The 26495-nt window shown below is 36.2% G+C and overlaps 1 protein-coding gene across 1 annotated transcript in view; it reads right to left on the bottom strand.

Annotated features, from left to right (window-relative positions):
* The window catches only part of MALRD1 (MAM and LDL receptor class A domain containing 1), a 247062-nt gene extending 221088 nt beyond the window's left edge, over positions 1-25974 (bottom strand). The window contains exons 1-7 of the mRNA XM_057432747.1: positions 25680-25974; positions 21426-21563; positions 16738-16832; positions 16498-16659; positions 13987-14080; positions 8886-9029; positions 4022-4179 (exon numbers count right to left, since the gene is read on the bottom strand). Coding sequence (XP_057288730.1) covers positions 4022-4179; positions 8886-9029; positions 13987-14080; positions 16498-16659; positions 16738-16832; positions 21426-21563; positions 25680-25839 — 951 coding nt within the window. The 5' untranslated portion in view covers positions 25840-25974. The remainder of the gene's footprint in view (positions 1-4021; positions 4180-8885; positions 9030-13986; positions 14081-16497; positions 16660-16737; positions 16833-21425; positions 21564-25679) is intronic.
* Between the last annotated feature and the right edge of the window lie 521 nt (positions 25975-26495).

Genomic DNA, 26495 nt, shown 5'->3' with positions numbered 1-26495 from the left:
GGGGGAGCACTCTGCCTTTGCTTTTTATTTGATTGGATGCATCTGGATACTACAATTTTGTTCACATTCAATTAATCGCTTAGATACCCATCCCCATGACACTCTTGATCCCAAATTTATGTTAATAAAAACAGCTTGACCCAGTAAATTTGAATTTTCTGTGCATGTGCCAGTATCCAAACCTTCTAGGGCAGTTTTTTTTTACATTGACAGCTGTAAATCATCTCTGATGCAGCAACTTTTAAACTGATTATTGTTCCATGCAACAGACATTACCTTCTGATTTCATACAGGTCTAGTAGTAACATTATTTCCTTTCCTCACAATGTTTTCTCTGTAGTATTCATCCTGCTTATCAGATTCTACCGCCTCTTTAGTACAAATGGGTTAACGCTTCTAGCACATCCCTTGTGTCACTAACCTTCTTTAAAAATGTAGACTGTACTGTTTTTCCAGTACTTTCCCTTGAGATTTATATTGTTAATGCAGGGGAGCAGTTGCTCAAAATACCTTCACTCTATTCACCTTGTGATATATTTATCATCTATGAGCAGTTTTTTGTAAAGCTAAATGCCAAGAATTCTTTCTTTTCCTGCAGTGGTTTATATTGGGGGTTTGTGGGGGTATTTTGGGTTTGGGTTTTTTGGGGGGGGTGTTTTGGTGGGGTTTTGTTTGTTTGTTTGTTTGTTGGTTTGCTTTTGGGCTTCTTTTTTTTTTGAGAGAGAGAGATAATGCTACTCAGATTTGAAGGATGAAAGAGAATTGTGATCTCTTCTTACCAACTCCATTTATAAAATACAACATTTTTTTATCATTATTTCTTACATATTTTCAACTGCATTCATCATTTTGTCCCTGCTTTTCTCATTTCAGAAAATAATTTGGAACAAAAGCTTATTTGTTCCCCCCATAATGATTAATGGGTTACCTTTAACTTCTGCAAAGAAATGTACTTGCATGCTTCTGGCAAGTGCTGCTGAACACTTTCAGAAATAGTGCGTTAGGATACAAATATGCTTGCACATATAAACATCAGTTGAAATGATATTTTACTGTTTAATTTCCATAAAATTAATGTAAGCCATAAAACATGTAAAGATTAAGAAAATAAAAGGATGAATTATGAGTCCATTATTTAATGGGAACAATGACCAAGTAATGAATGGCAAATGGCAGAGGGAAGTCAACATTATCTTTTTGTTTCAAGTTTTACATAAAAGTTTAAAATTTATCAGAAAATTATTAGACAGCTAGTACAGTTAATATTTCATGTTCTTAAGACAGCTAATATTGCCAAATGCAAATGCAAACACAGGCTGGAATAGAATAATGATATTACAAATATTTATAAGCCAGAAGTACTGAAACTGGAAGGGAATCAGAAAATTACTACATAAGTAATATCTTCCTATCAACAACTCCTGGAACCTGAGGAGAATCTGTGGGATACTAGAGGAAAGGGAGACCAAAGGATGTATATTACAGTTAAGGGAAAAATACAGACCATGTAATTATAAACCTGCTGAGCAACCTCTAAGACACTGGGACAGATTTCTAAAAATAATCTTGAAAGCAGCTAGAGAATTAGAAAGTGACAAACCTACATTAGATGCTTCTGATGAATTTTTTTTTTAATAATTGTAAGCAGACAAAGTAGAAAGTACTTTATAAAGGCTTTTAACAATCTCATGGGACATTCTTTAAGTAGATCGAGGGGATTTGGTACAAACAGAATTACTTTAAAACTGGTGTACAAATATGAGTGCAACCTTGTTTAAAAGAGGAAATGTTGATAAAAGACAATTATAACAGCTTTGCATAGGTCTGTTCCAAGGCCTGACATAGTTATAGTGCTGACTGTTTGGATAATGGAATGAAAAATAATATTTAGAAAAATGTGGACAACACAAAACTGGGAGGAATTACAAGCACCCCAAAGGACATCATTAGAATTTAAATTGATTTCATTATACAAGAACAAGTTTCAAACCAATAACACAAAGTTAAAAGATGCATGAATCACAGATAGGAAAGAAAAAAAAATGATCAAATGCAGTAGCATTGAATGAAGAGTGACTTTACCAAGCCAGAAATGAAACAGGAAAAGCTGCAGGTTATCATGGACCACAGGTCAACAACAGGTTACTGTTGGTGAAAAAAAAGTCCATTTTCCCTATCCTTTTTCACACCCAAGAGCAATTTAAATTTCCTGTCTTCCAACTGATGTCTTAATATCTGTATTAGAAAATAGGTTCACTTAATCTTTGACCTCTCTGTTGAAAAGGTGAGGAAGGCTAGGGATACATTTGGAACAATTGGGTTGCTTGTCCTCAAAAAACAGGACTGAAACTGTACGCTAAATGTAATCCAGTCTCTCTGTCAGGCCTGTTGGTGGCTGGACGTAGCAAGAGTTATTTGGAGATAAGAAGTTCTGACCAATAAAAATAATAAAGGGGGTACAGAGAACGCATGGTACGGGGCCATATAACTGAGAGGTTATTTTGAATGGCAGCCTCCACAAGAGTAGCTCTCTTGTCTTCCAGGGGCAGAAGGGTTTTGATTTTGAAGCTAGCAGCATAAGCTTATGTTCCTGAATGTTTTTCTTGCAAATTTTGCAGTATGTTAATTCATATCAGCTTTAAATAAGTCTATGTGCAATAAATACACTCCAGACTAAAGAAGAAATTCAATAACTAAAACATCAAAGGGCTAAAAGAAGGTGTGGAAACACAGCTGACTAAACTGATGTCATAACTGCCAAAAAATGTTCTTCTAATGTATATGTAAGTATCTGTTTATAAATTGATTCAATTTGTGCTCCCAGTTCTATAGGAATTCAAATGCTGCTCTTCTCATGGTTTTGGCTCACTTATTTACCTCTATTTTCAGGGAAAGAACACTCTTAAATCAAGTCCATTGATGCTACTTAGGTAAACCATTGAGATCAGTATTCCTACTCTGTCTCAAGGTTGCCATGGGTGTCACATCGGGTAATTTATTGGCAAGTACTATGGCACAAATCTCCATGCACTCTGACCAGAGCACTGATTATGTTACAATTCCCTGATAGAGTAATGGGTCATAGAAAAATACAACTATTCCCTTTCATAAATGAAAAAAAAAAAAAAAAATCAAGAGCCTGGAGTTTTTATGAATAGCTGAAGACACAGTAGGAAAAAAATAAAGCATTTCCATTACCTGTTCCCATATTTAAATGCATGGTAGTATTACACTTCAGGTTTGTTTGCATCTTATCTTTGTGAATGAAGTGGATCAGTCTTTTTAAATACTTGTATTGCTGGGTGATAATAATTCAACATCAGCATCAAGATATGAGATCCATTAACTTAATAAGACCAGCTGTATTTTTCTTACTTTCATTAAGTAGTGGTACAATAACATTCATATTAAACAATACTTTCAAAAGGGAACATTCTAACAGCAGAAAGTCTCCACAAGGCAAGGGAAGTAAGAAAGATGGAAAAGGTAATCACTGCTCAACTGACATTTGTGTTTCAGTTTGACATGGCCATTTTATCTACTAATGGGCAGAAAAATAGGAAAATTATTGCTCTAAAACTTGAGTAAAGCAAATCTGGTGGCTAAACAAGAACTTTCCACACATCCTGAGACAGCAACTTTCCTTTTTGATTTGTCTCCATAGGGAAAAGCACTTATTTTCCCATTCCCAGAATGGGAAGAGGGCTAGAAAAGCTTACTATAGATTTTTTCTTTTTACCCTTTGAAATCCCCAAATTATTTAATTTCTCTAATAGCTGGGGTTTGTCCTTGAAGTGTTATTGCAGAACACTCACTCATCAAATTAGTTAATAGCTGAGATGGCAAATACCCAGGTTTTATAATTTCATAGATGAATGGAATCATACTAAGTTATTGTTTTGGACAAACTTAACTCAGGGGGCAGGCACAAGCTAGAAGGCATATTTTCTTGTATTTTGGCTGGTAACACCTGGGCTGCTGTATATTTATTCTTTGAAAATGCATGCATGAGTCGTCTTACCTGATTAGTAAACAGTACTGCCTTGAGAACACTGTTATCTGCCATGGAGTAATGAAACTGAAAATGGCAATTCTTACTGAAGCAGTGACACATGGAGCTGTTAAGATAAGTGCTTTTGTATAATATCTTGCCATTAGCTTCCGAACACTCAAAATATCCTGAAAAATATTTAACAGAAAAAAAAAAAAACAACAAAAAACAAAAAACAAGGCAGGGTTTTTTTAGGTAGTGGTTTTTGGTTTTGGGTGGGTTTTTTTTTTGTTGTTGCTGTTTTGGTTTTTTTTTGGCTTTTGTTTTGTTTTTTACAAATCTTCCCCCCACATGCACCCTCCCATTAATCAATGAAAATAAGGACTGAGTTCTTGCAATTGAACCATGGACCCAACCTGATAATGGTGGAATCTGATTATCATGCTGACAATGTGACTTTGATGGTAATAGGAAACACCTACAGGACAAGACATATATATTTTCGACTCACAGAAAGCCCCAGCAACCAAGAATTGCATCAGTTGGTAGTATCATGAAATTATTACTTTGCACATTAAAACCGTAAGGAGTCCACATTCAGCCTCCTTACATTTATAACCATTCAATACCTAACCACAAATATATTTAGAAACCAGGCTTTCTTCCTTCTTGCACTATGTTTTCCAGAAAGTATGCTTGAAAGTGCTTTTTACAGTAATATTTCTGTAGACTCTTCATAAAATAAAGGGGGGGGGGGGGCGGGCAAGAGTGTGTATTTTGCTTTACTGCTACAGGTGGCAGGAGCATCTACACCTTGTAATCAAGGTCTTTACTTCTCAGCCAGAATTTCCTCAACAAAATGTTGAGAACGTATTGTCTTTCTATCTGAAGCAGAAAAGCAATTTCTGCTCTTCTTGACCTACTGCCCCTTGTAAAAGCACCCTTACAGAGATCTGAAAGAGTACTGCATCCTTTCAAGAGTGTCTTTAATTTGTCAGAAATAAAAAGGCTAAATAGTTTTTACCAAATATCATATCATGTTTTTCTCCCCACCCCTGAGTCACTGAATATTTTGCTACCTTCTGAAGCAGCTATTAAATTAATAAACAAGGACCGATTAAAGGTCTTGAGTGTGCTGTTTCTGTGTTCCTGTCACTAAATGCAACTTCTCTAATGCAGATGTTGCAGTTTATCTCAAGGTTAATGGAGAAAGTGTCATTTCACAAAGAAAATATTTTATAAGGGACCACATTCTTCTTTTACTGTCAGTTTAATCTTTGTTATGCAATGTTTTACAGTGAAATATGTGGTTACAATTTTATAGAATCATAGAATATTTAGGGTTGGAAAGGACCTTAAGGTCACCTAGTTCCAACCCCCTGCCATGGGCAGGGACACCTCACACATTCCATTTCTTTGGAATTAGGTTTATAATTTCATGCCACAACTGCTAACATGGATATAAAGGAACATTATAGATTTAAGCCATCATTCTGTTTGACAGAGATCAACGAGGCATCTACCTTTCTGTTACTACTGCCTTATGCAGAAGAGAAATGTGCATCAACACTAAAATTTACACTGGAGGTTCTTTGTCTAGTTTCAGAATCCTTTGTTGCCATTATAAAACTGACCTTTTTTTTCAAGAGCCTAACAGTAATTAACATTCTTTTCCCTCTCTCAGTTTAAATTCCTGAATTTTTAAAAACAGAGCAAAAGGGAGTCAACATCGTTTTCAGACAAGAGAGCAAATGAATAGCACTAGATAAAATTTCTATGAAATATCCAGAATGACAGTGTATCCACAAGGGATACTGGCAGTTCTTCAAGGAATATGTTTTCTGCAAGTGTTACGAATGCTTCTGAGAAAAATTAGTGTCTTCATTTCTAAGAGTAAGCCTCAGAAACTCCTGTCCTAAAAATACTGGAGGGCTTATTATTGTTTTTTTCCCCCCCTCATGTCCATAGCCTGTAAAAGTAAAATCACACCAATTTAACTGGACAGGCAATGAACTATGCTAAAGTAGTTATTTCCCCTCTTCCAGAGGATTTTTTTTAAATTTCTAAATGTTAACTGTATTAGGAATTTTTTTACAAAACTTTTCAGCTCTTCTCTAAGGCATGAATTTCCCTCAGTCCAGTACAATGCATAGCATATTACTGTGTTTATGCTCTGATCTTTTTTATGACCTTTTCACTTGAATTTTCACTACTTCCTTCATTCACTGAAGTGCCAAACTTCCCCACGTTTTTATAAGTAGAACAGTAATCCCAGAAAAACCAATAAATTCATGGCTGTCTCAAAGCCTGTAAGTATTTTTCTGATTGGCTCCATCTTAATAATTTTCTGACTCACATATTTTGAAAGTCCTTCTGCTTTAATCCATGTTTTTTATTTCATAAACTACACAACTTTGTATCTATGCTACTAGTTTTACAGTAACAACTGAGGCATCAGTTAAAAGTGAGACTTCTCCTTTTCTGTCAAGTTTTCTACCCCAGCTGAGAGCTGTTCAGTCTCTGAACCAATCCTCTACAACTTTCCCGCTTAACCATCCTGAGGAAGGAAGAGGTCAAATCTGAACTGCCACTATTTTTACTCTTCAAAGGTGAATTTTCATGAACTCAGAAGTCATGGATGAAATGCTGGGTGGGAGAAGACAGATTGGGGAAGGAGGGAAAAAGAGTAATGTAATAAGATCACATAATTAACGATTTGTCTGGGTTTTCAAGTTAAAAGAGAGATTTTTACCATTAGTTATCTGAAATGTTGGGTTTAAAAGCATGGCACTTCCTTGGATTTATTTTTGCATCTCATAATCTTTCTTTTTATTATGCAGAACTTTGGTTTCATTAGTTTCTCATTAAAGAACTGTTACCCCAGATCTAAGAAACCAGATTAATCCAATTTAAGAATGAACTATGGAAATTATACAGCATGCTGGAAACATCAATTAAGAAAAGAGCAACAGCAAAATATTTTATGAACAGTATTGCAGAGGAATATAAAACCTCTGTAAAAACTTTTGACACTAGAGAAGTTAGAAAGTAAAGTTATAGAGGAAGTTCCTATAATACAACACTGGAGAAAAGCAATAAAATAACAAAGATCGCCGAGAACAGAAAGTATTTATTAAATTTAAGAATACTAGGAAAAGAAGATTATGCAAAGCCTATAAGCAATCCTTTCTTTATAAATATAGTTGTCTAGACCTCAGCTTTATAATTTAGTTTCTTACCTGTCTTCTATTTATAGTAATGAAAGGTTTGATCAAAATCAGAAACTAAACCTTTATCAAGCTCTATTTGCATTGTAAGTTTGAACCCCCAAGCATGGCATTTTTTTCAGTTTGCATACCATTTCTTTAATTTTTATAATTTACTTAATATTCAGCTTCTTCAGTTATGCCTCAACAAATCTGCATGTATAGAAATACTGACTATATTTAGAGATGAGCAATCATAGTTCAGATTTTTGCAGTACATTCGAATGTTAATGATTAAATTCCATGTGTTGTTTTGACACTTACATCTTCTCACATTATCTTTTTTTCCTTTATGACACAGAAACACAGGGAATGTTCCCAAGCAGTTGTTTGCATTATGTGTTCAGCTTACTCAGCTAACAGTGCGTATTTAATGCCCAAGCACCAATACAACAGATACTTTAAAATGTGGTCTATTTCAACAGACATTGCTTGTGACCTGGTCCTGTAAAAGCCACTTACAAAATTTCAGTATCTTTCCTGTCCTTTTATGACAATCTATACTCATTACTAGTCCTTGAGATATGATTTTAAGGTATGACATTGATACAACATGCTTCAGGGAGGCATCAAATGAGAAGTTCCATTTTTGTTAGATATCCCAGTGGAAATTGAAAGGTGATGTGTCTTTTTTTTGTTTTGTTTTAAGATGAGAGAAAAAATAAATCTATTTACCAGTCTATATGCTCTTTGCTGTACATAAATGTTAACATGCAAAAATTCATCTTGAGTGTATATACTCAATCACCTTTCCTGTTATTTCATTATAATTTGGCTTATTACAGTATGTTGAAATGTATACTAAAATGTATTTTAAAAGTCTTTCTAAAATGAAAACAATATCTAAGCATTCATTGTCCTGCTGTCAATGACATGTACTCCACTTCTGTGGGCTCAAAGTTCAGGCAGTAATCGCCTTGCTGTCAATTCTTCAACACTACATCACAAATTATACTATTACAACTAGTGCTACTTAACCCCTTCAAAGGCAGTCTCAGTAGATAAGCCAAACACTTAGCTGGCAAGGAGATTCCATTTAACATTACAACACTTAGGTTTTTGAAAGCTTAATGGATAAAAAAGTCTCTTATGAACCTATAGACAAGCAGTACCCAATGACTTCAAAACCAAGAGCTGCTCTTTACTTCTGAAAATTGTAACTGGACTAATTTTATTGTTTTTAGGAGTAATAAACTATTTTGTATGTCAAATGTTTCTCCTCATCTTCCCAAATTAAAATTTTAAAGTGAAATTTCTGACTGGATGCTCAAATATTCTACTACTACTACACAAGTAAAACTGCCAAGTGCCAAAGCCAAAAGCTCAGATGGATTTGATTTAATTTCACTTTAATTTAATTTAGTTCTCATACAAAGAATTAACTGGAGAATAAATCAAGTAGTAGTTGGGATTTATATGGGGATTCTTAGTTCAAATCTTTCATGTTTTACCAGCACGTGTTCACAGTGCCCTTACTGTGGTCAAAGCAAAGCATAATTTAAGTACAAAATACATACAATTACATTTCATGGTTTTGTTCTGTTTCTATATTGGGTCACCATCTTATCTGAAAAAGCACCATATCCTTCACTACAGCTAGTAATTGTGCATTAACATAAATTTCTCACCTTCAGTATTGTTGCTCCAATCTTTCGGGAAGGAACAGGAGAAAATCTTGTGCCCAGCTTGCAGTTGTGCCCACACAGCAGGCTCAGCCAGCTGATCTGAATGCCATTCACATACACTGAGCTTAAAACTGGAAGTCTGCAGTGCTAAAAGACAATCACTTCTTAAGAAGTCATTATCTATGAGACTACTTCCTATTACAAACGTTTGCTTATTAAACTAATTGACAACATTTCTGTCTCTAGCTACTTCAAAACCATCACTGAGTGCTGTCTTGTATTTCAGGTTGCCATCATTAATGATATTATTTTAAAAAATAATCATTCCTTAAAGAAGGATGATTCTTTCAGAGCAAGAGAATGTTATTTATGTCAGCCAGTCTATGCAACCTTCATGAATTCACTTCCATGGAGATAGTTGCCAGGAAACATAAAAATTACATGTAATAACAAGAAATACCTGTTTACTTTTCTAGATGATAGCTACAGAAAAATCACTTCTGAGAGGTTAAACTCAGCATCATCTACATAATATTTGCAACAGAATGCTTCTTTCCAGAACCAAAAGGTTTCAGAATACATCACCAGATATTTTCAAGAACTTTTTAAAGGCAAATCATACCTGTCTAATCTATTGACCTTCTACAATGGAGTCACTGCATCAGTGGACAACAGAAAAGGTATGGATGTCATCTAACTGAACTTCTAGAAGGTCTCTGATACAGTCTCCCTCAACATTCTTACTTCCAATTAGAGATATGGATAAGGAATTGGATGGATGTTCATCCAATGGTCTAAACTGTTACAGTAAATCGCTGAACATCTATTTGGAAACCATTAATGAGTGGTATTCCCCAGGGTCCATATGGGGACCCTTGAGGAACACTATTAAATATCTTCATTATACATAGATAGTAGAATTGAGTGTAGCCTCAGGAAGTCTGCAGATTACACCAAGCTGAGTGGTACAGTTGATATGCTAGAGGGAAGAGATGGCATCCAGATGGACCTTGACAGACTTGAGTACTGGGCCCATATAAACCTCATGAAGTTCAACAATGCCAAGTTCAAAATCTTGTACCTGCGTCAGGGAATCGCCACTACTAACTGATCAAAAACAGCCCTTCAGAGAAGGACTTGGGGAAGGTGGGTTAAAAAATTGGACATGCGTCAGCAAGTTGCACTTGAAGCCCAAAAAGCCAATCACATCCTTAGCTGCATCAAAAGAAGTATAGCCAGGAAGTCAACAGGTTCTTCACCTCTACCCTGCTCTCTTAACACCCCACTTGACATACTACATCCACCTCTGGGTAACATAAGAAAAGAAGTGGACCTATTAGAGTGCATTAGAGGAGAGCCACAAAAATTAGATGGCTGGAGCACCTCCCCTTGAAGAAAAGCTGAGAGAGTTGGGGTTGTTCAGCCTGGAAAAGGCTCCAGGGAGATGTGGCTTTTCAATTACTTAAAGGGGGCCTGTAAGAAAGATAGACTTTTTATCAAGGTCTATAGTGACAGGACAAGAGACAATGAGTTTAAATTGAAAGAAGATATATTTAGATTGCATATGAAGATTATTTTTTTTTTATTTTTTTTTTTTTTTATTGAGAGTGTGGTGAGCCACTGGCACAGGCTGCCCAGACAAGTTCTGGATACCCCATCCCTGGAAGTGTTCAAGCCCATTGCTCTGTGATAATGGAAATTCTGTTTCCTAATATTATTGCAGGGAAAAGGCAATCTTCTGGTTATAAAAAAAATAAATATCATTGAAGGTATCTCAGAAAATATGGAGATTCCTAACTGAAAATTTGGTATCAATATATACAAACATTACTGCTTACTGCATCTCAGAGTTACTGCGTTATTCACGTAACTAACATCTCAGTGAAATGTCCTGTAGCTGATGCTACTAACCTCTCCTTTATTCCTTTCTCCAGTGTTGCGTGAACATGTGCACTTCTTTCCAAACTGTGTGTATTAAGTGAGAAGAGCTTGAGAAAACCTTATTTCCCATGAAAAATTATAAATTCTAAAACAGTCTAGAAAAGGACAGATTTTGTCAGCATCTGAAAATACCAATACACTCAGAAGGAATAAAGCTCTTTTAATGCTTTTTAATTATTGAAACAAAACATTTTGGTTTATTATGAGTTTCCTAATATAATTGTAAATATTTTTGATGTTGTTTGTTTGTTTGTTTTGTCAATATCTCAGTCTCTTGGGACAAAATTCCCATTTTCCAGCTCTTAATTCTACAGCATGTCAGACAACAGTAAGATTAGTATTTTGGTTCTGCACCTGTGATATTAAAGGCTACATCTTTGCATAATTACAATTAACTACAGAATTACATTTCAGTTTTTTTTTCAGTTGAATCTTTATACTGGACTTTTGTCAAAATTTATACATTGCAAGTAATACATGTATGATCACTCTAGTTAAAATAAATAAATAAATAAATAAAGCAACTTTGCAGAGAATGCATACCATTTTTTGTTACAAGTCACTTAAGGAGGACAAAAAACCTCATTCCCCCTGCTAGCATTCCACTCTCATGACTTGGGGATCTCTGCTTTCACCCTTATGGCAAGATCAGAACAAGAAGCAGTGAGGCTCTTCACATATATAATTAATCAGAAGTCAAGAGGGAGTTCTGCAGGGCAATCAGACACTTGAATAAGACTATCAAGCCTTTGAATAGGTCTACTAAGGGTATAATTAAAGGATATTTTGTGTTACATATGGTTTAGAGCATACCTTGAATATTTTCTATTTGACAGATACAGTATTCTTATTTAATAAAAAGCTGTGGTGGTTTTGAGTGATAAATGAAACAATTTGACAGCTGTTGGGAAAATTAAAAACTGTAGAGTATCTTCAATTGCTATACTGAAGATAAGGTTTTAGTTTGTTGGGTAGTTTTTTAACAGATAAAGTTTACTGTCTAGCAAAACTGGACAAGACACTGAAGGCTGGCAGTTTAGGAGACAAGGAAGGGATAAATGCGAAGAAATAACTTAAAACTTAACAAAATTACAGTTATATTTAGCCACCACAATTTGTATCAAGAAAGTCCTGAAAGCAAAAATACTTCAGCTGTTTTACTCGTGACCTAAAACCAAAGCAGTCATACTAATGAATACAAATGCGCAGGTCATTTCTTACATGCATTTATACTGGGTAAATGAAGGGTACATTAAAAATGCAAATTTTAACTACAAAGTCTATGCAATTAACGTGATCTTCATTTAAAGTCTTCTTATACATACATCACATAAGGACTAGACAAGATTTCAAATTCAAGCGACCATTAATCTGACCTTTTGTTTTAATTATTGAAAAAAAAAATCAGTGAACTTCCTCTTTCAGGCATAAAATTAAGATCCTTTGACCCTGTTTTTGGCTACTGTGAACAATTTAGATGTCCCCTAATGAAGCTGACTTTTCCCTATAGGGAGGAACAGGATAAGAACTGGTTCTTATTAGAATATACCTGAGGTACTTAACGATCATAGAACAGTCTGGGTTGGAAGGAACCAGCTCCAGGGCTGGGGGATCCAAAACTTCTCAGGGCAACCTGTTGCAGTGTCTCCCCACCCTCACAGTAAAGAACTTCTTTCTAACAGTGCAGCAGCTAAGTCTGTATGTCACAATACAGGCAGTAGTTCAACAGCTGCCATGATGAGAAGATTAACACCTAGATTTGTAAGTTCTCATAAGTACACCTAGTTTCTGTTTCAATTTTTCCCCCCATTTTTTTTTCCCCCAGCTCTTTCAGCCTTTTAGCTGATTTTGTTCCCCATTTTTTGTTTGCTTTAAAAACACTTTGTGAGAAAAACCCTGTACATTTTGCACAGAGGGATTTTTATACTCCTGCAGGAACTGCTTAAGCAATTATACAGGTTGCTGGAATAATTTTCTCAAAGGAGGCATATTGCAAACTTATACTTGCTCATAGACAAATATGCCCAAAGTTTTAAATTAGCATCCTTGCTCATTTAAGTAGTACTGCCAGAAAACATCTCCAAAGTAGAAAATCAAGGTAGGCGTTTTCATGAAAATAGGTATAAAACATTTGCTTCTATATTTCTCCACTGAAAGAAAGTTGATACTTTGATTGGAGAAACTTACATGACCAAGTTTAGTTACCTGAAACTTCAGTTCCCCAGTATATATTCCCTTTGAAATAAATATGTATGCCTGCCTGAATCATTACACTAAGGTTTGCTCTTACTGTCATCTGCCTACAACATTAAGTTCAAAAGTGCCTCTACTACCAACAGTTTCTCCTACTGGGAAACCTGGAGAGCTTTATTTTAGACCACAACACACAAAAATGAATCATGTACACATAGCCTGATGTGTATCAAACACTGCATTACATACCTCAAGCTAAATTTAAGACTGAGCCCGCAGTGCCTGTGGTAGGACTTCAAAGCAGGAAAACAAAAGAGTCACTTTGAAACAGGACTGGATGCACCTGAGGATGGGTGCCACAGTGCAATCTCCTTGTGTAATGCAGAGAAGCAAGCAATCTAGTTTATGCTGGGATAGGTAGCATTCCTTTCCCATGAAAACACACTGGGTTGAAAAGATAAATAGGAAATGTTTTGCGAGAGAACCCCTACACACAGAGATGGTCTGGCTGCCGAGCTGACTAGTCTGGCATTACAGATCTTGAAACAGTAGAGCAGAACAAAATAACCACACTACCCACCTCATAGCTGAAGACCAGGACTCTCACACATTTTAAAAGATAGGTACAAATTTGTTGGGAATCTCCCTAAAGTCAGTCCCAAAACTTTTCCTTAGCTGGCTGAACATAAGTTGGCCAAAACCAGCAGATCTCTTTTGCCCACTTAGGCCTTGGAGCTCTCCTTGCTGCGGGAATTTACATTTATACTGTACCAGATTTCTTAAGGCATTTATTGTCATAATTTGTGTTTAGATGCAATAAGACAGATGATTGTTTAGGGGAAAGAAAATGACCCAGATAAAAACAGAGTTAAGAAAACCTTTGAATGCCAAAAGGTTTTACTTTGTATTTTCTCTTCTAATGCAAGTGAAAGACAAAATGATCTGAATTCTGAAAACCAGGTATTCTTACCACACTCCAGAGAGCAGCCTTCACTGAAAGTGATATCATCAATGGCAACAGTTTCATCTTGTCGCTGGGTCTCCACCATCCCCCAAAAGATAACCTGCAGAGATGAACAGCAAATCAACAAGAAATGGCTTTCATCAGTGCCACAGACAAGAGAAAAGACAGCCTTCCAAGATATGCCAGTCTAGTCCATAGTCTGATAGAAATATGAGAACTGAAATCACTCAGCAATTCTGTAGGATTACCATTCTAACTTGTCAGCACAGATACATAGTCTAATCATCCAACTCAAGTGTGAAATAGCATTTAACAGGAAAGATCTGTAAACAGCAATAATGAATTAAAATCAAAGAAAAAAATCCTGCAGTTAACACAAGAGATTGTGTTTTATCAAGCCATTATTCCACCAAAGACTGGAAATATGAGCCTTTTCTGGTGATTTGCAGAATTGATCAGAGACCTGAACCAAGTCAGAGCAGCAAGCACCATTAGTCAGAGGCCTTTCATCAAGGTTTTGATGAAACAAACCACAAGGAGTAGTCAACTGTTATTCTGCTGTAATGTTACAACAGCTATTTCTTTTTCCCTAACAAAGTCTTCTATATACAAAAAGTCACAAATATTTCATATTGCTATCTTGAGGGCAGATTTCAATCTATATTTGTGAATGCAGAAAGTACCACAATTTTTCTGCAGTGATGGTGAAGGAGACTGGCCAACCACAGTTCTCCAAAACCCAGCCAAATCAGATATACTGAGCTTGCCATGTATTGAGTAATTAAAACAGTGGTAATCTTTGCATTTCAGAATTCTCTACACATGGAGATTTTTGAAAGCCAAAACTAAATACCCTCTCTCATGTAGATAATCAAGACCTCTTTTTTTTTCTTAAGTAGGGAGACAGAAGTATTAAATCGGCAACATCAAAATCAGCGAAGAAAATAAGCAGCAGAGGTTGATTTTAATTAAAATCTCCCTTCAACTGTGCTTGCAAAACTGACAAAAGTATTCAAGCACCCTATCTCAAAATGTCTACTCCTGAAAACACTTTTTTTTCCTATTCATTTTCTTCCATGCAAACATTAATCATCAAAATGTTATCTTGAAAAATGCCACAGGTAGCCCAGTGGGCTAAAGATCTTGTCATATTAAAAGAACAAGTGCAAAAGGGCAAGTAAAGTGCATTCACTTGTATGAACAGCATCTTGCAAGTTGTCCCTGAAGGAAAAACGAGCAGCCAAAGAAAGCCTGCTCAGCTTCAGGTTCTAGGTTTCAGAAGGTGCCCAGCTACATTTCTTTGGCCAATTGTAATGATTACTGCAGTAAGTTTGACACATGCCTCTTTAAAGCTGGACTGTACCCATCAGCTCACTTTATACAGGCCAAAGGACAACAAGGTTTGAAAGCAATAATACAATTAGAATTTGATCCAGCAATTTCGTGGAAGACAATACCATATTATATTAACCATTCCTAGACTCTCTCAATTTTCTAAACATGAAGGATGAAAAAATAGATCTAGAAGTAACCCATTCCAATACAATCTCAGATTGCTATACATACATTCATATCAGGCAGAGGCAAGTTATTGACAAGTAGTGATATCAATACTTGTATTGAGTTAGGTACAGGCATTTCATGACAAACACTTTCAATCAAGGTTGAACAGGCAAATATTACTTCAAAAATCCAGATCTTGTTGGATGCTGTGGACCAACATTACCTTTGCAAGTCAAGAATTTATGTTACTCACATGTTTATTGAATGAGGTTGTGTTCTCATGCCTTCAGGTTTGTGTGCTTTTCACAATAACTTCTATAGGAGGAAATGCCTCTGATTTTCTTCTCTCCTCCCCAATTTCTCTCCAGTGTTATGCGTAATAGCGAGTATACATCATCCGCAATATTATAGCCCTAAGTTACATTTATTATGCTAATGTTTTATGTAAAAGCACATGTAAAAACATAGAAGTAAGCAGACTGTGACACTTGCATGGCTTTCCAGCAGCTTTAAGTGAAATAAAATCAAATGGATGTGTTCCCTGATCAAGGTTCAAAGCTACGATGAGTAGATAAAGTGAAGCATTTGTCATCTGAAGCATGTCACATGTGTGAGATGTGAACAGTATGTTACAGTGTAGAATGGTATTTCCTTCCTAAATTGAATCTTGAATTTATTGGTACAGTTAGATCTCATCTAAGGGAATACTGTATTGAAAGTAGGGACCCCAAGTATATCACCTCTATTGGCAAGTAGATAGTTTACGGTGCAGAGAGACAGATTATTTAGTATGCATGCACAGTTTAAGCAAGGTTTGTAATTAGTTTTACCACACCAAGAGAAAAGAAGCAGCAGTATTTGTTAATGGCAACTATGAACTCCCAAATGGCTTACTTCCCTTTTACCTCATGACAATGCACTCCATTTACAAATATTTAGGTTTGAATTATTAGAAGCTCCATGATTTAGAAACCATCTAACAAGTGCAATTTACAGTGATCTCAATTTACCAACCTCATACTTTTCAGTGCTATTGATTGTGATGGTATTTGCTTTCCACTGATTTTGCAGTTCTCCCGAAACTTGCCAGATATTTGTAATAGTATCGTCAGAGTGCTTCTGAAGCCCCACCATCAATGTTCCATTCATTTGGCTGATCCAGTAATGAAATGTAACCTAGGACAAAAAAGGTTCAATTATCCTAGTGAAGAACTGTGACAAACAATGACATTAAAGGACTATGCATTGAAATACCTGGCAAAAATGTTCTTCATTAGTTGGAAGGAAAACATTGGTCCTTAAAGTTGCAGAAGAGGATCGTGTTTCAGAGGACAATGAGAGGAAATAAGCTATTAAAAAGAATAAAAAATCAATCTTAGAAGTTTTGAGAAAAGTTATGTAAAATAGTAAAACAAAAAGTGGCTATAAATTACTAACTGAAAAAACAGTTTTTCTCCAGAAAAGATTCATATGACACTTGTAGCTATTCGTGTGCCAAGCTTTTGTTCATTTTAAATATTGAGATAGTATTGTTCCACATTCCTGAAGAAATGTCAAGTAGGGTTCCAAAACATTTCATGTACTGATGGCTTGAATACTCACTAAGTGCAAACTTTTGTGACAAAGTAAGACAGACTCAGGAAGCTGATCAAAGAGCCTACACTCCAATTACTGAGCAGATCGGATACTCTATGCCCAAACAACAAACTGTTTTGACAAACAATGCAGATTTATTACAACACTTCAAGGCTCTAAGGAAGTGGTGGAAGATGGGAGAGGAGGTTATAGTGTTAATGGTGTTCTGTTTCACAGGAGATATGTCGGATTTTTGGTTGCTCAGAAAATTGCCTCATTGCAAAGAAGAGGTTGTGGCACCCCTGCATACTCTCCAAACATAAAGAATTGTCTCCTGAATCTCCTCACTAGCATTAAAGATACCATTATCTTTCCATTTACAGAAAACAAGTCTAAGTCAAAGCTTTGCCTCACTTGGAAATGTAACAGCTGAACAAGCTAGTGAAATATGCTTGTTGCTATGCCTATTGACTGATTGTGTCCCTTCCTGAAAGTATTGTTTCAGATCTTCCAAAAGATAGGCGGCTACCACCCTATTTTAGACTATCAAATATTTTAAGATTTCAAATACTGCTAGTCAAAATTTTTCTCTTCCTGAACATGAAGATTTTGGAGATGTTAGATGTTAAACGATGCAAGGGGGTAAATAATATAGATCATAAAAAAAGGCTCAGCCTGGGGTTTTGTGTTTTGTGGGTTTTTTGGGTTTTGTTTTTTTTTCCTTTTTTGTTTGTTTGAGGGTTTTGCTTTGGGGTTTGGGTTGGTTTGTTTTTTTTTTTTTTGAGGGGGTTGTTTATTTGTTTTGTTTTGTTTTGTTTTTTATAAACTGTTGTCCTGTTGTCCTCTGACGTGACATTATTATGTGAGTGAAAGCAGACAGATGAAGGAGAAGAAAAGCTAAGTTGGACTGAAGGAATAATAATAGTAATAACAGTAAAGTCCTAAAAGTAAAGATTATTGCAGAAACCAAGTATCAGAGGACATGTAAAAACATCTGAATACTTCATTTATGAAACTGTGCCCACCCTGACCTCTCATCTTTGCACAGAACTGGGAAGTCGTTGACAAAGACACATAAGACTAGTTCAGTGCTGGACCCAGTTGAGCTATCTCCCACAGAAGAGCATTCTGCATCTTGCTAATCAGATCACTGGACACGCTCCTGCTGTTTTAGGCCTTTCATGACTGTTCATGCAACATTTTCAGAGCCTGCCAGCTGCAAGGATATTCTTCCTACCCACAACAGATGGCTTGGTACTCCCTGACTTCAGTGTGTTTCAGTGGGTTCCAGCTTCCATAAATATTGAACTTTTCTTTTTAGTTCCCTAAAGATAAATGTGTAAAATTCAAACAAGGTCAGATTTCACCTGCCACAGGAATTTTAAGTCTTATATAGATAGAGCAGAGATAGTAACTTTAAGAAACTCCTTGAACAGTGATTTTACATTAAACCTCTGCATACGTAACCTGGTTTTACTAATTGAAAGCTGTTATGTTTTGTTTTGTGTTTAGTTTTGTTGTTCATTTGTTGGGGTTTTTTTTTAAGTGGCCTTTAAAACCACTATTCCATTCAACTACATTTTCAGCTAAAAGAACCATGAGAAGAGAAAGAGCTAAACAATCATGTTGGGTTTGAGTAAATGATTACATAAATCAAAGGGTTTACATCTAGCAAGTGATCTTTGCTCTTCTGCTTATGTGTGTGCATTATCCTGACGGCAGGAACTCTTCCCTTTAATACTCTGCCATAGAGTATAATCTGCTCAGTTGTCACCATACAATATAATTTGGTTTTTAAGCAGGAACCAACATAAAACTGATTACACAGTCTGTTGAGTCACCAGCAGTGGGAAAACTTGAATAGCTGCCATAAGAACATAAATATTTCCTAGGTGGCTAGAGCCAGCATTCAGAAAATGAGAGTACAGTTTAGCCATTCTCTAGGTGGAAAAACAAAATAACCAAATACATTTAAATCTCCTTAGTCATTCAGTTCACAGTCTGAGTACACAGCCTCTTAAAAAAGCTGAATAGGTAAAAGTATTCAAGCCTTCTATTAACTGATCAAAATAACTTAGATTAATATGTCTACCACACAATTCTGACCTGGAAGGTAAAATGGTGTCTGAACTCCCAAAAAAAGTTAGTGGGATGATACAGGTGACTGAACTGTTTGCTTCCTCTGTAACAAACACTTGCAAGTTGATGGTTTTGCTGGCTTTAGGTGTCTGCATAAGTTAAATTTTCCCCTCCCTACCAGTTCTTCACAGGATAAGGGTAACTTATTTTATTGTTTATAAGCAAGAATATCTTTCAGGTCTTTGCTACATTCTGATATGGTGTATACTACCAATCAAACAGAAACCCTAGAAACTACAACTACAGTTAGACTGTTGCCTAGTTAGCTAATTTTGATTCTACCCAAGAGTTTGCTATATATTTTATTCCATAGTATTTGTCTCTTATCTGCTACTTGATGAGAACAGCTGTTATTATTTTAAAGATACTGTTTCACATCTTACATACTTGAAATAGAGCTTGTGTTTATAAAAAGGGTTTGGTATTTAACTCAAATTTTTATGCCAGTATCATCTTAAATCAACATTTATTTAAGAGCAACCTTATTTTCAGCAGCAAGGTACACACAGCAGGATGTGCTCAAGTGCTATATGCAAGCAAAAAATTAAGTTAGAAGCACATTGCATAAAGTTTCCTAATTATAGACCATGATGAAAATTGTCAGCTGTGGAATGAGAACAGTGAGGGTTTTGCTGATTTTTTTCCTTTTTTTTTTTTTTAATTCTGTGCTATTTTAATTTTTCTGATTTCTAAGCAAGTTTTCCACATTTAAATCACCAATTTACATTAATCATTCTATGGAACTTTGGTAGCTTATGTAATGAACAGGAGGTATTGCTTGCTTCAGAACAGTACAGATTTCCACACTTTCAGATAATCATAGGTTAGAAATGAGATTAAAAACACTTAGTCTGATCAGTCTCACAACAATACTTTCATCCTTCATAAGGTCATATTCTTGTACATTCCCCAACATCGCATGCCTGCCTCCAGGTGCTTGTCCTCCTGTTGAAGCACTCCTTGCACACAGAAGAGGTGAGAACGAGTGGGTAGAGATAAAAAGAATAATGGAAAATGTGGAGAAGAGAATTGAACAGTTTTGTGAGATTATTTCAACAAGCTCACATCTTTACTGCATTATTAGAGGTCTCCATCAAATTCTTTCCCTCCTTCCTTGCTTTCTTGTAAACAAGCCTTTTAACAGCTTTGGAAAGCAGGAGAGTGCTTGCTGTAGCTAAAAAAGTTGGCTCAAATTAGCTAAAAATGTATGAAGAAAACCATGTGTTACAGAAGGAACAAAACAGGTTTTGGAAAGCAGAATTAAACTTGGCAGCTGGAAAAGTATAAGGGACATATTTTGTCTGAGAACAAAAGCGTGTTCTGGTTTTGGCTGGGACAGAGTTAATTTTCTTCCTAGTAGCTGGCATTTTGGCTTTAGTCTAAGAACAATGCTGATAACACACCGATGTTTTATTTGCTAAGTAGCTCTTGCCCTGATCAAGGGCTTTTCAGTCTTATGCTCTGCCAGTGAGGAGGGGCACAAGAAGCCAGGAGGAAGCAGAGTCAGGACACCTGATCCAAACTAGCCAAAGGGGTATTTATACCACAGCATGTCATACCCAGTATACAAACTGGAAGGAGTTACCCAGGAGGGACCAAGCTGGATATCAGTCAGTGGGTGGTGAGCATGTGGCTGCGTGGTATTTAGTTGCCAGCTGGGTTTAAACCACAACACAGGGACAATTAATTACTTAATTGAGAGACAGCCTTTGATGCAAAATGGAACTGTAATAAGATTTAGAGGAGCTGGCTCAAAAGAAGCTCTTCCCATCCACAGATACAAAGTAATTTTCTTTCAAAGTATTTGGAGCAGTAATATTAGCTACAGATAAAGATACACACACTTGGATTCACCAATCCAAGGAGAGATGAAAACAAGTCTCAAAATGGGGACCCAATACTAATTTCTAAACTTTGCAATCATCAAGACAAATTATTGCCTTTTATCTTCCAAACAGGCAAAGGTCACTCAGGCAGATAAACGTTACTGTTAATGACTGATTACTTGGCTCCCCCATGATAACAAAAGTAGCTTTCTGGAATACAATCTTTTTTTTCCTGGAATTCTGGGTTAATGTCATTACAACCACCTAAAAACCTGGACACAGGTGCTAAGAAAACATGCAGCAGAGTACAACTGAGCTACCAAGAAATTAGTAAATAAGCAATACAGACCCACATAATTTGTAAAAACCCATAGTTCCTTCAAAGGACATGAGGATTCTTACCACTGTCTTTCCCACTGTGGTCAGAGTATGGTGGCCCCATACTAGATAGGCCATTTCTTCTTATCCATCCAGGCTGTGAGTTCAACTCACGAAGAGCTTTGCATAGGTCACTTTCAAAGTCACACTTAAAGGAGGAACCTGAAATGAAACAAAACAAACAATCAAAACCTCAAAAACAGAAGCAAAGGAGTAGGTTCTCACCATCACTTGGTATTTAATTAGCACACCAGAAACACTCCAAACAGCTTCCTAAAAAAGTCAGCAGCAGCAGCAATTTTAAATCATAAAAAAGAGAAACAGGGCAGCAGAACAGTGACAAGAGAATGAACATTGAAGAAAAGAGGAAAAAAAAAAACAAAAAACCACCCCCCCCAACAAACCAAACCACCCACCATCAGAACAAACCACCAAGTGCCCCCACCCCAAGCCAAACCAAACACAAACTAGTTTATATTATATCACTATAACATACGCTTTTTTTGTTTACAAATACATGTGTAGCTACCTACTTGTAGGAAACTCTCTAAGCTAGCATAGTTTGCATGCAGAGACTGTTCTTAAAATTATACTGCAGGTATTGGCTGGAGAATTTCAGTACCTCCTTTGTTTATCCAGGGCTCTTGCACAGAAAACCAGACTTGACACTAAGAAATAACCAGCAAAAGCAGCTGAATAGCAGAAATGCTTGGGTTTTTTATTCCACTACTGGTTTTTCCACCATTTTACAATATGCATTTTTAAGAAATTGGAGTATAAACCCAATTCCAGATACCACCACCACCCACCCCCTCCCATGGCCCCATAGCAGAAAGGCAAAGGCTCTCATCAGCTGACATATAAATTTTACCAGTGCTCCTTGTCTTTACAAAGCCACTGCATTAAAGCAGAAACCACACTGTTCAGAGAAGAGCTGAAACAAGTCCTCAGAATAACATAGTCTTGCCCTTTGCTTTTTCTCTGACCTTGTTTCTTCCAGTGCACATAACATGGTGGGGAAGAACTGCTTCTCTCCCTTGCACATTCCTCTGTAGGGTAGCGTAGGTTAGAAAAGAGAGGCAGAACATATCTTTCTGGCACAGGACCCAGTTTGATGCACTTCTTCATTCAGGGAATTTGAGGCAAGTATGGGACCTGATGAAGAATTGCTTACTGGGAGAGAGAGACGGATGTTTGTTTCTGCTCTGCTATTAGCCTTTTTTGCATCACATCCAATCTGAATGAAAGATGTGCCTAAGAGGCTGGACAGCCCTATTCCTTGAATGTCTAAGCAGACACAACTTCATCCAAGAATGGCTAGTGTGTGGGACTGTCTCCACATTTCACACACTGCGTGGAAACTGTAAGTTCACCCGCATATTCTCTTACACAGCAGAGGAGAATGGGTTAAGTGCCTTTTAATCAGGATTCTGGATAGATGTGAGAGCTACAATACCTTCATGTTCTTCTCAAATTGGTGCACGCTTTGGGCCCCTGCTAATGCTTTTTACTTATTCTATGTTATCACAGTTCGCTAATCATTTTAAATAAAGTTGCTACTGCAGCATTTATAGTCACGCTGTATGATGTTCAATTTCATGGCTTTCATATTCACATCAACTTACTGCAACTATTAATTATAAGGTGAGAGGAGAAAACAGATAATTCACATAACCATTCCAGACTGAAGTTAATGTGCAGATAGGTTGGTTCATCAATCAACTGTTTATTGCGGCTTTTATTTCTTAGCTTTTTAAGTGGCTGAAAAGCATGTCATTTTCTCATAAAAATCAAACACAAATCTGAGGTATATCTGTTTCATATAACATGAAATGCACCAGATCAGTTTCAATATTTCCTCAGAAATTTTCTCATAGCTGAAAAAAATTAAAATCAGTATTTACAAATAACAAAAACCATGCCGTTTAAAATTAAAAAAAACCAAACAACAAACACACAAACCCAAACCAGAACTTTTTTCCAAGGCAATATTCATTTTCACAGAAAATATAGCTTGAAAGCAGACACTGTAAATTTGCTGAAAGATAGATTTATAAAGACAAAGTCATTGCTTAGTGAGCAAAAGGCCAGAAGGAAGAAATGTGTTCTAGATATGGAGGTTCTAGATATTCTTTTGCAGAATTTCCTGTGAAGAAAACAAATATTTAAAATAACCACTATGGAAAAATTCCAAGTGGCACAGAAACAGACTACAGCCTAAGGTTCTACTTTAAGTGTGTATGCACATAAAATCTCAGCTTGGGATATTCTGAGAGCAAACTATTTTTAAGAGCACTTAATTATCATTCATCCCCTGGTGAATATTTTGCAATGGTTGCTCAGAGATTAGAGTTACTGTAGGGTTTATTTTTCTTCTTTTCTAACGCTATGGTAAAGCGCAAGCCAACCACGTATGAAGTCCAAAATGACAATATAAACACACCATTTGAAATTTCAACTTGATTTATTTTCACTGCAGAAACTTCCTTAAACCAGAGTACAGCCCAGAGAAAACAGCAGGGACCTGTCATGAGCATGAGACTGGAGAGCTGAAACCCAAGCAGAAAAATAATTTTGCAATGATCCCAAATCAGAGGAGTGGGTGGTAGCAGGATGAATCTTCAATTTGACACCCTGATCTGTATCTTTATGTCTGACAGACAGTTTATCTCCTGGAGTAATCCAGAGCATTACCCAAGCAGCCCCAACATCTACACCCTGTCTGTCACTCAGAGCCTAATTCCACACCTCATGTTCGTCCATACTTCAAATAAAACATTATTTGGCATTTAGGTCTTTCACAGAGCTCATAGGCTCATTTTTCTAAACTAGTCTGTGGAGCAACATTTAATTTCTGTACTTCTATAAGATCATTTATCTATAGCGGTATTTCCTCAACAAACAAGTGTAAAGAGACTCCATAAAAATTAATGAAAGAGCGTATCTCTTGCTGCATATTCTGCAGTCATAACAGAAAGCGCTGTCTGGAGAAATGCTCTTTCTAGCAAAATCAAAAATAAGCACATTGAGGATTTCAAGGCTATGCAGTGAAACATAGCATAACCATCTCTTTTGGTAGTAATAAAAATACACGTTAATCTGAGACATATTAGTCACACATCAAGGCACTCAACAAGTATAATTTCCAGCCACTGGCATTTAATACATTTTAGTACAGCACAAGAAAGTTATGAGATATACTGATAACCAATACAGCTATCTAAATTTCTTTTTGTCACTTTGCAGACAGGAGAAGTATCCTAGATTTGACTCTAGACTCCTATTACAAACATATCTGCACCATATTTGGATAAAACATAGAATCCGAAGAAAAACACATGTAGCTGGGCACACAATTGTAATTTGTGGAACCTGGATTTAAGTTACCGCTCTTTCTCACAGATTTCAGCTGAATTCAGTGATCACTAACATGCTCTAATTAGCATTTTTCAGTGTGCACAGATGCATGCAAGCTCACCTAAAGACAACCTACTGAAAGCTAAACCTTAAAGCCACCCCCAAATATGGTAGCTTCCTCTGTTGCACAGTGAGTGCAACAATTCAGGCAAGCTTTAAGATTAGAATTTTTAAGAAATCTTCTTCGCACTCCAGAACAAAGACTCTCAAAGAGCAGGACTATGTTATGCACTGTAATAATTATATGCACACAAAATAATTTTCAGCATAATTTTATGTTACAGTGTTCTGGAAAAAGTAGATTTCTGACGCAAATTTACTCAGACACTAGCAGTTAAAATTCACTCTCATTGCTCAGGTCTTTCCTTTAAGGGAAACATCAACAACTGCATTCATAGTCTCTGAATGTGACAAAGTTTGAATTAGGATTATCATTTCAGGAACTGAAGAATTCCCTCACACCCCCCCGCCTTTAGACTTAAAAAAAAATTTTGCTGTTGTTGCTTATACTTTGGTCTAGGTATTTTGGATGAAACTTGAGTTTCAGCAGAAAATTTTACCAAAAATTAAGGAAAAAATATAATACTCGTTAAATCTCCATTGAATTTATGTGGGCGAGGATGAGGGAACGCTTGCTTTACTACACCACATCCATATGAAGACTTATTAAACTTGCTCTGTATAGAGATTGAAAATTAAACAGGAAAAAGAAAAAAACAACTGAAGCAGGAAAAAACTGCCTTAAAAAAAAAAACAAAAAACACAAAAACAATGAACACCAAACAAATGACAAGGAGGGAAGAAAAAAAAAAAAAAGGAACTTCTCATATCTCATTTGTGATGAAGCCCACAGAGACTTACCTTGTTTCTCATTGCTGTCTCCACACTGGTTGTTGAAAATACACAGTTCCACAGAAGGAGCAGCGGAGCCATTATAATGCTGGCATTCACTTCCTGTAGATGACTGAGTATCTGTCAGAGCAAAGCAATATAATGTACAGAGTAATATGAATCTGTTCATGAGCTATGTTACTATCCAAGCTTTCACTTGGAAAAGAATTACTTTAACTGTCTAGTACTGGCCATGAAGAGTCTTTGAAAAAGCTGTGTTTATACACATCTCTCTGAAAGACAGTTTTAGAACCTCACTTTCCAAATCTGCAGCTTATGGGAAGTATGGCTTACGCAAAGCTGTGACTTTCAACCCAGCGTGTTCTTGGATAATATTTAACTGAATTATAACACTGTTTTATGACTAAAATTTTTGGTGCATGCTATGCAAGTCAACTGTATATCATTAACTTACCAATTGGATTTATTGCCCAGTCATCTGCAAATAGGTAAGAAAACAACAGCAACTAGAGTAGAATTATGAAGTGCCCAACATTCATAAAGATATCTTTTTTCTCATAAGAATTTGGCAAATGCTTACAAAACTTCAGAAGAGTTTGCACATCAAATGAAGAAAACAGCTGAGAAATTCCAAGTTGAATTTTTATCAAAGGGATTGTAAGTGACTGATCTATGGAGTTTGAATTTTCAGAGCCTGCAGACATATGATGCTGATAACTGAAAGTGGTATCTATTTACTACTTACTTGGCCTACAACTATAAATAATAACTGAATTGGAGTACCCAGCTGTTAATGGAATCATATCTGCAATCACAATTCGCATA

The sequence above is a fragment of the Pezoporus wallicus genome, unplaced genomic scaffold (genome assembly GCF_028554395.1).
Source record: "Pezoporus wallicus isolate ANWC-B61680 ecotype Strahan unplaced genomic scaffold, APGP_CSIRO_Pwel_v1 scaffold_2584, whole genome shotgun sequence".
NCBI classification, from domain to species: Eukaryota; Metazoa; Chordata; class Aves; order Psittaciformes; family Psittacidae; genus Pezoporus; species Pezoporus wallicus.
Note: the sequence above shows the minus strand (reverse complement) of the source record. Positions and strands in the feature narration are given on the sequence as shown.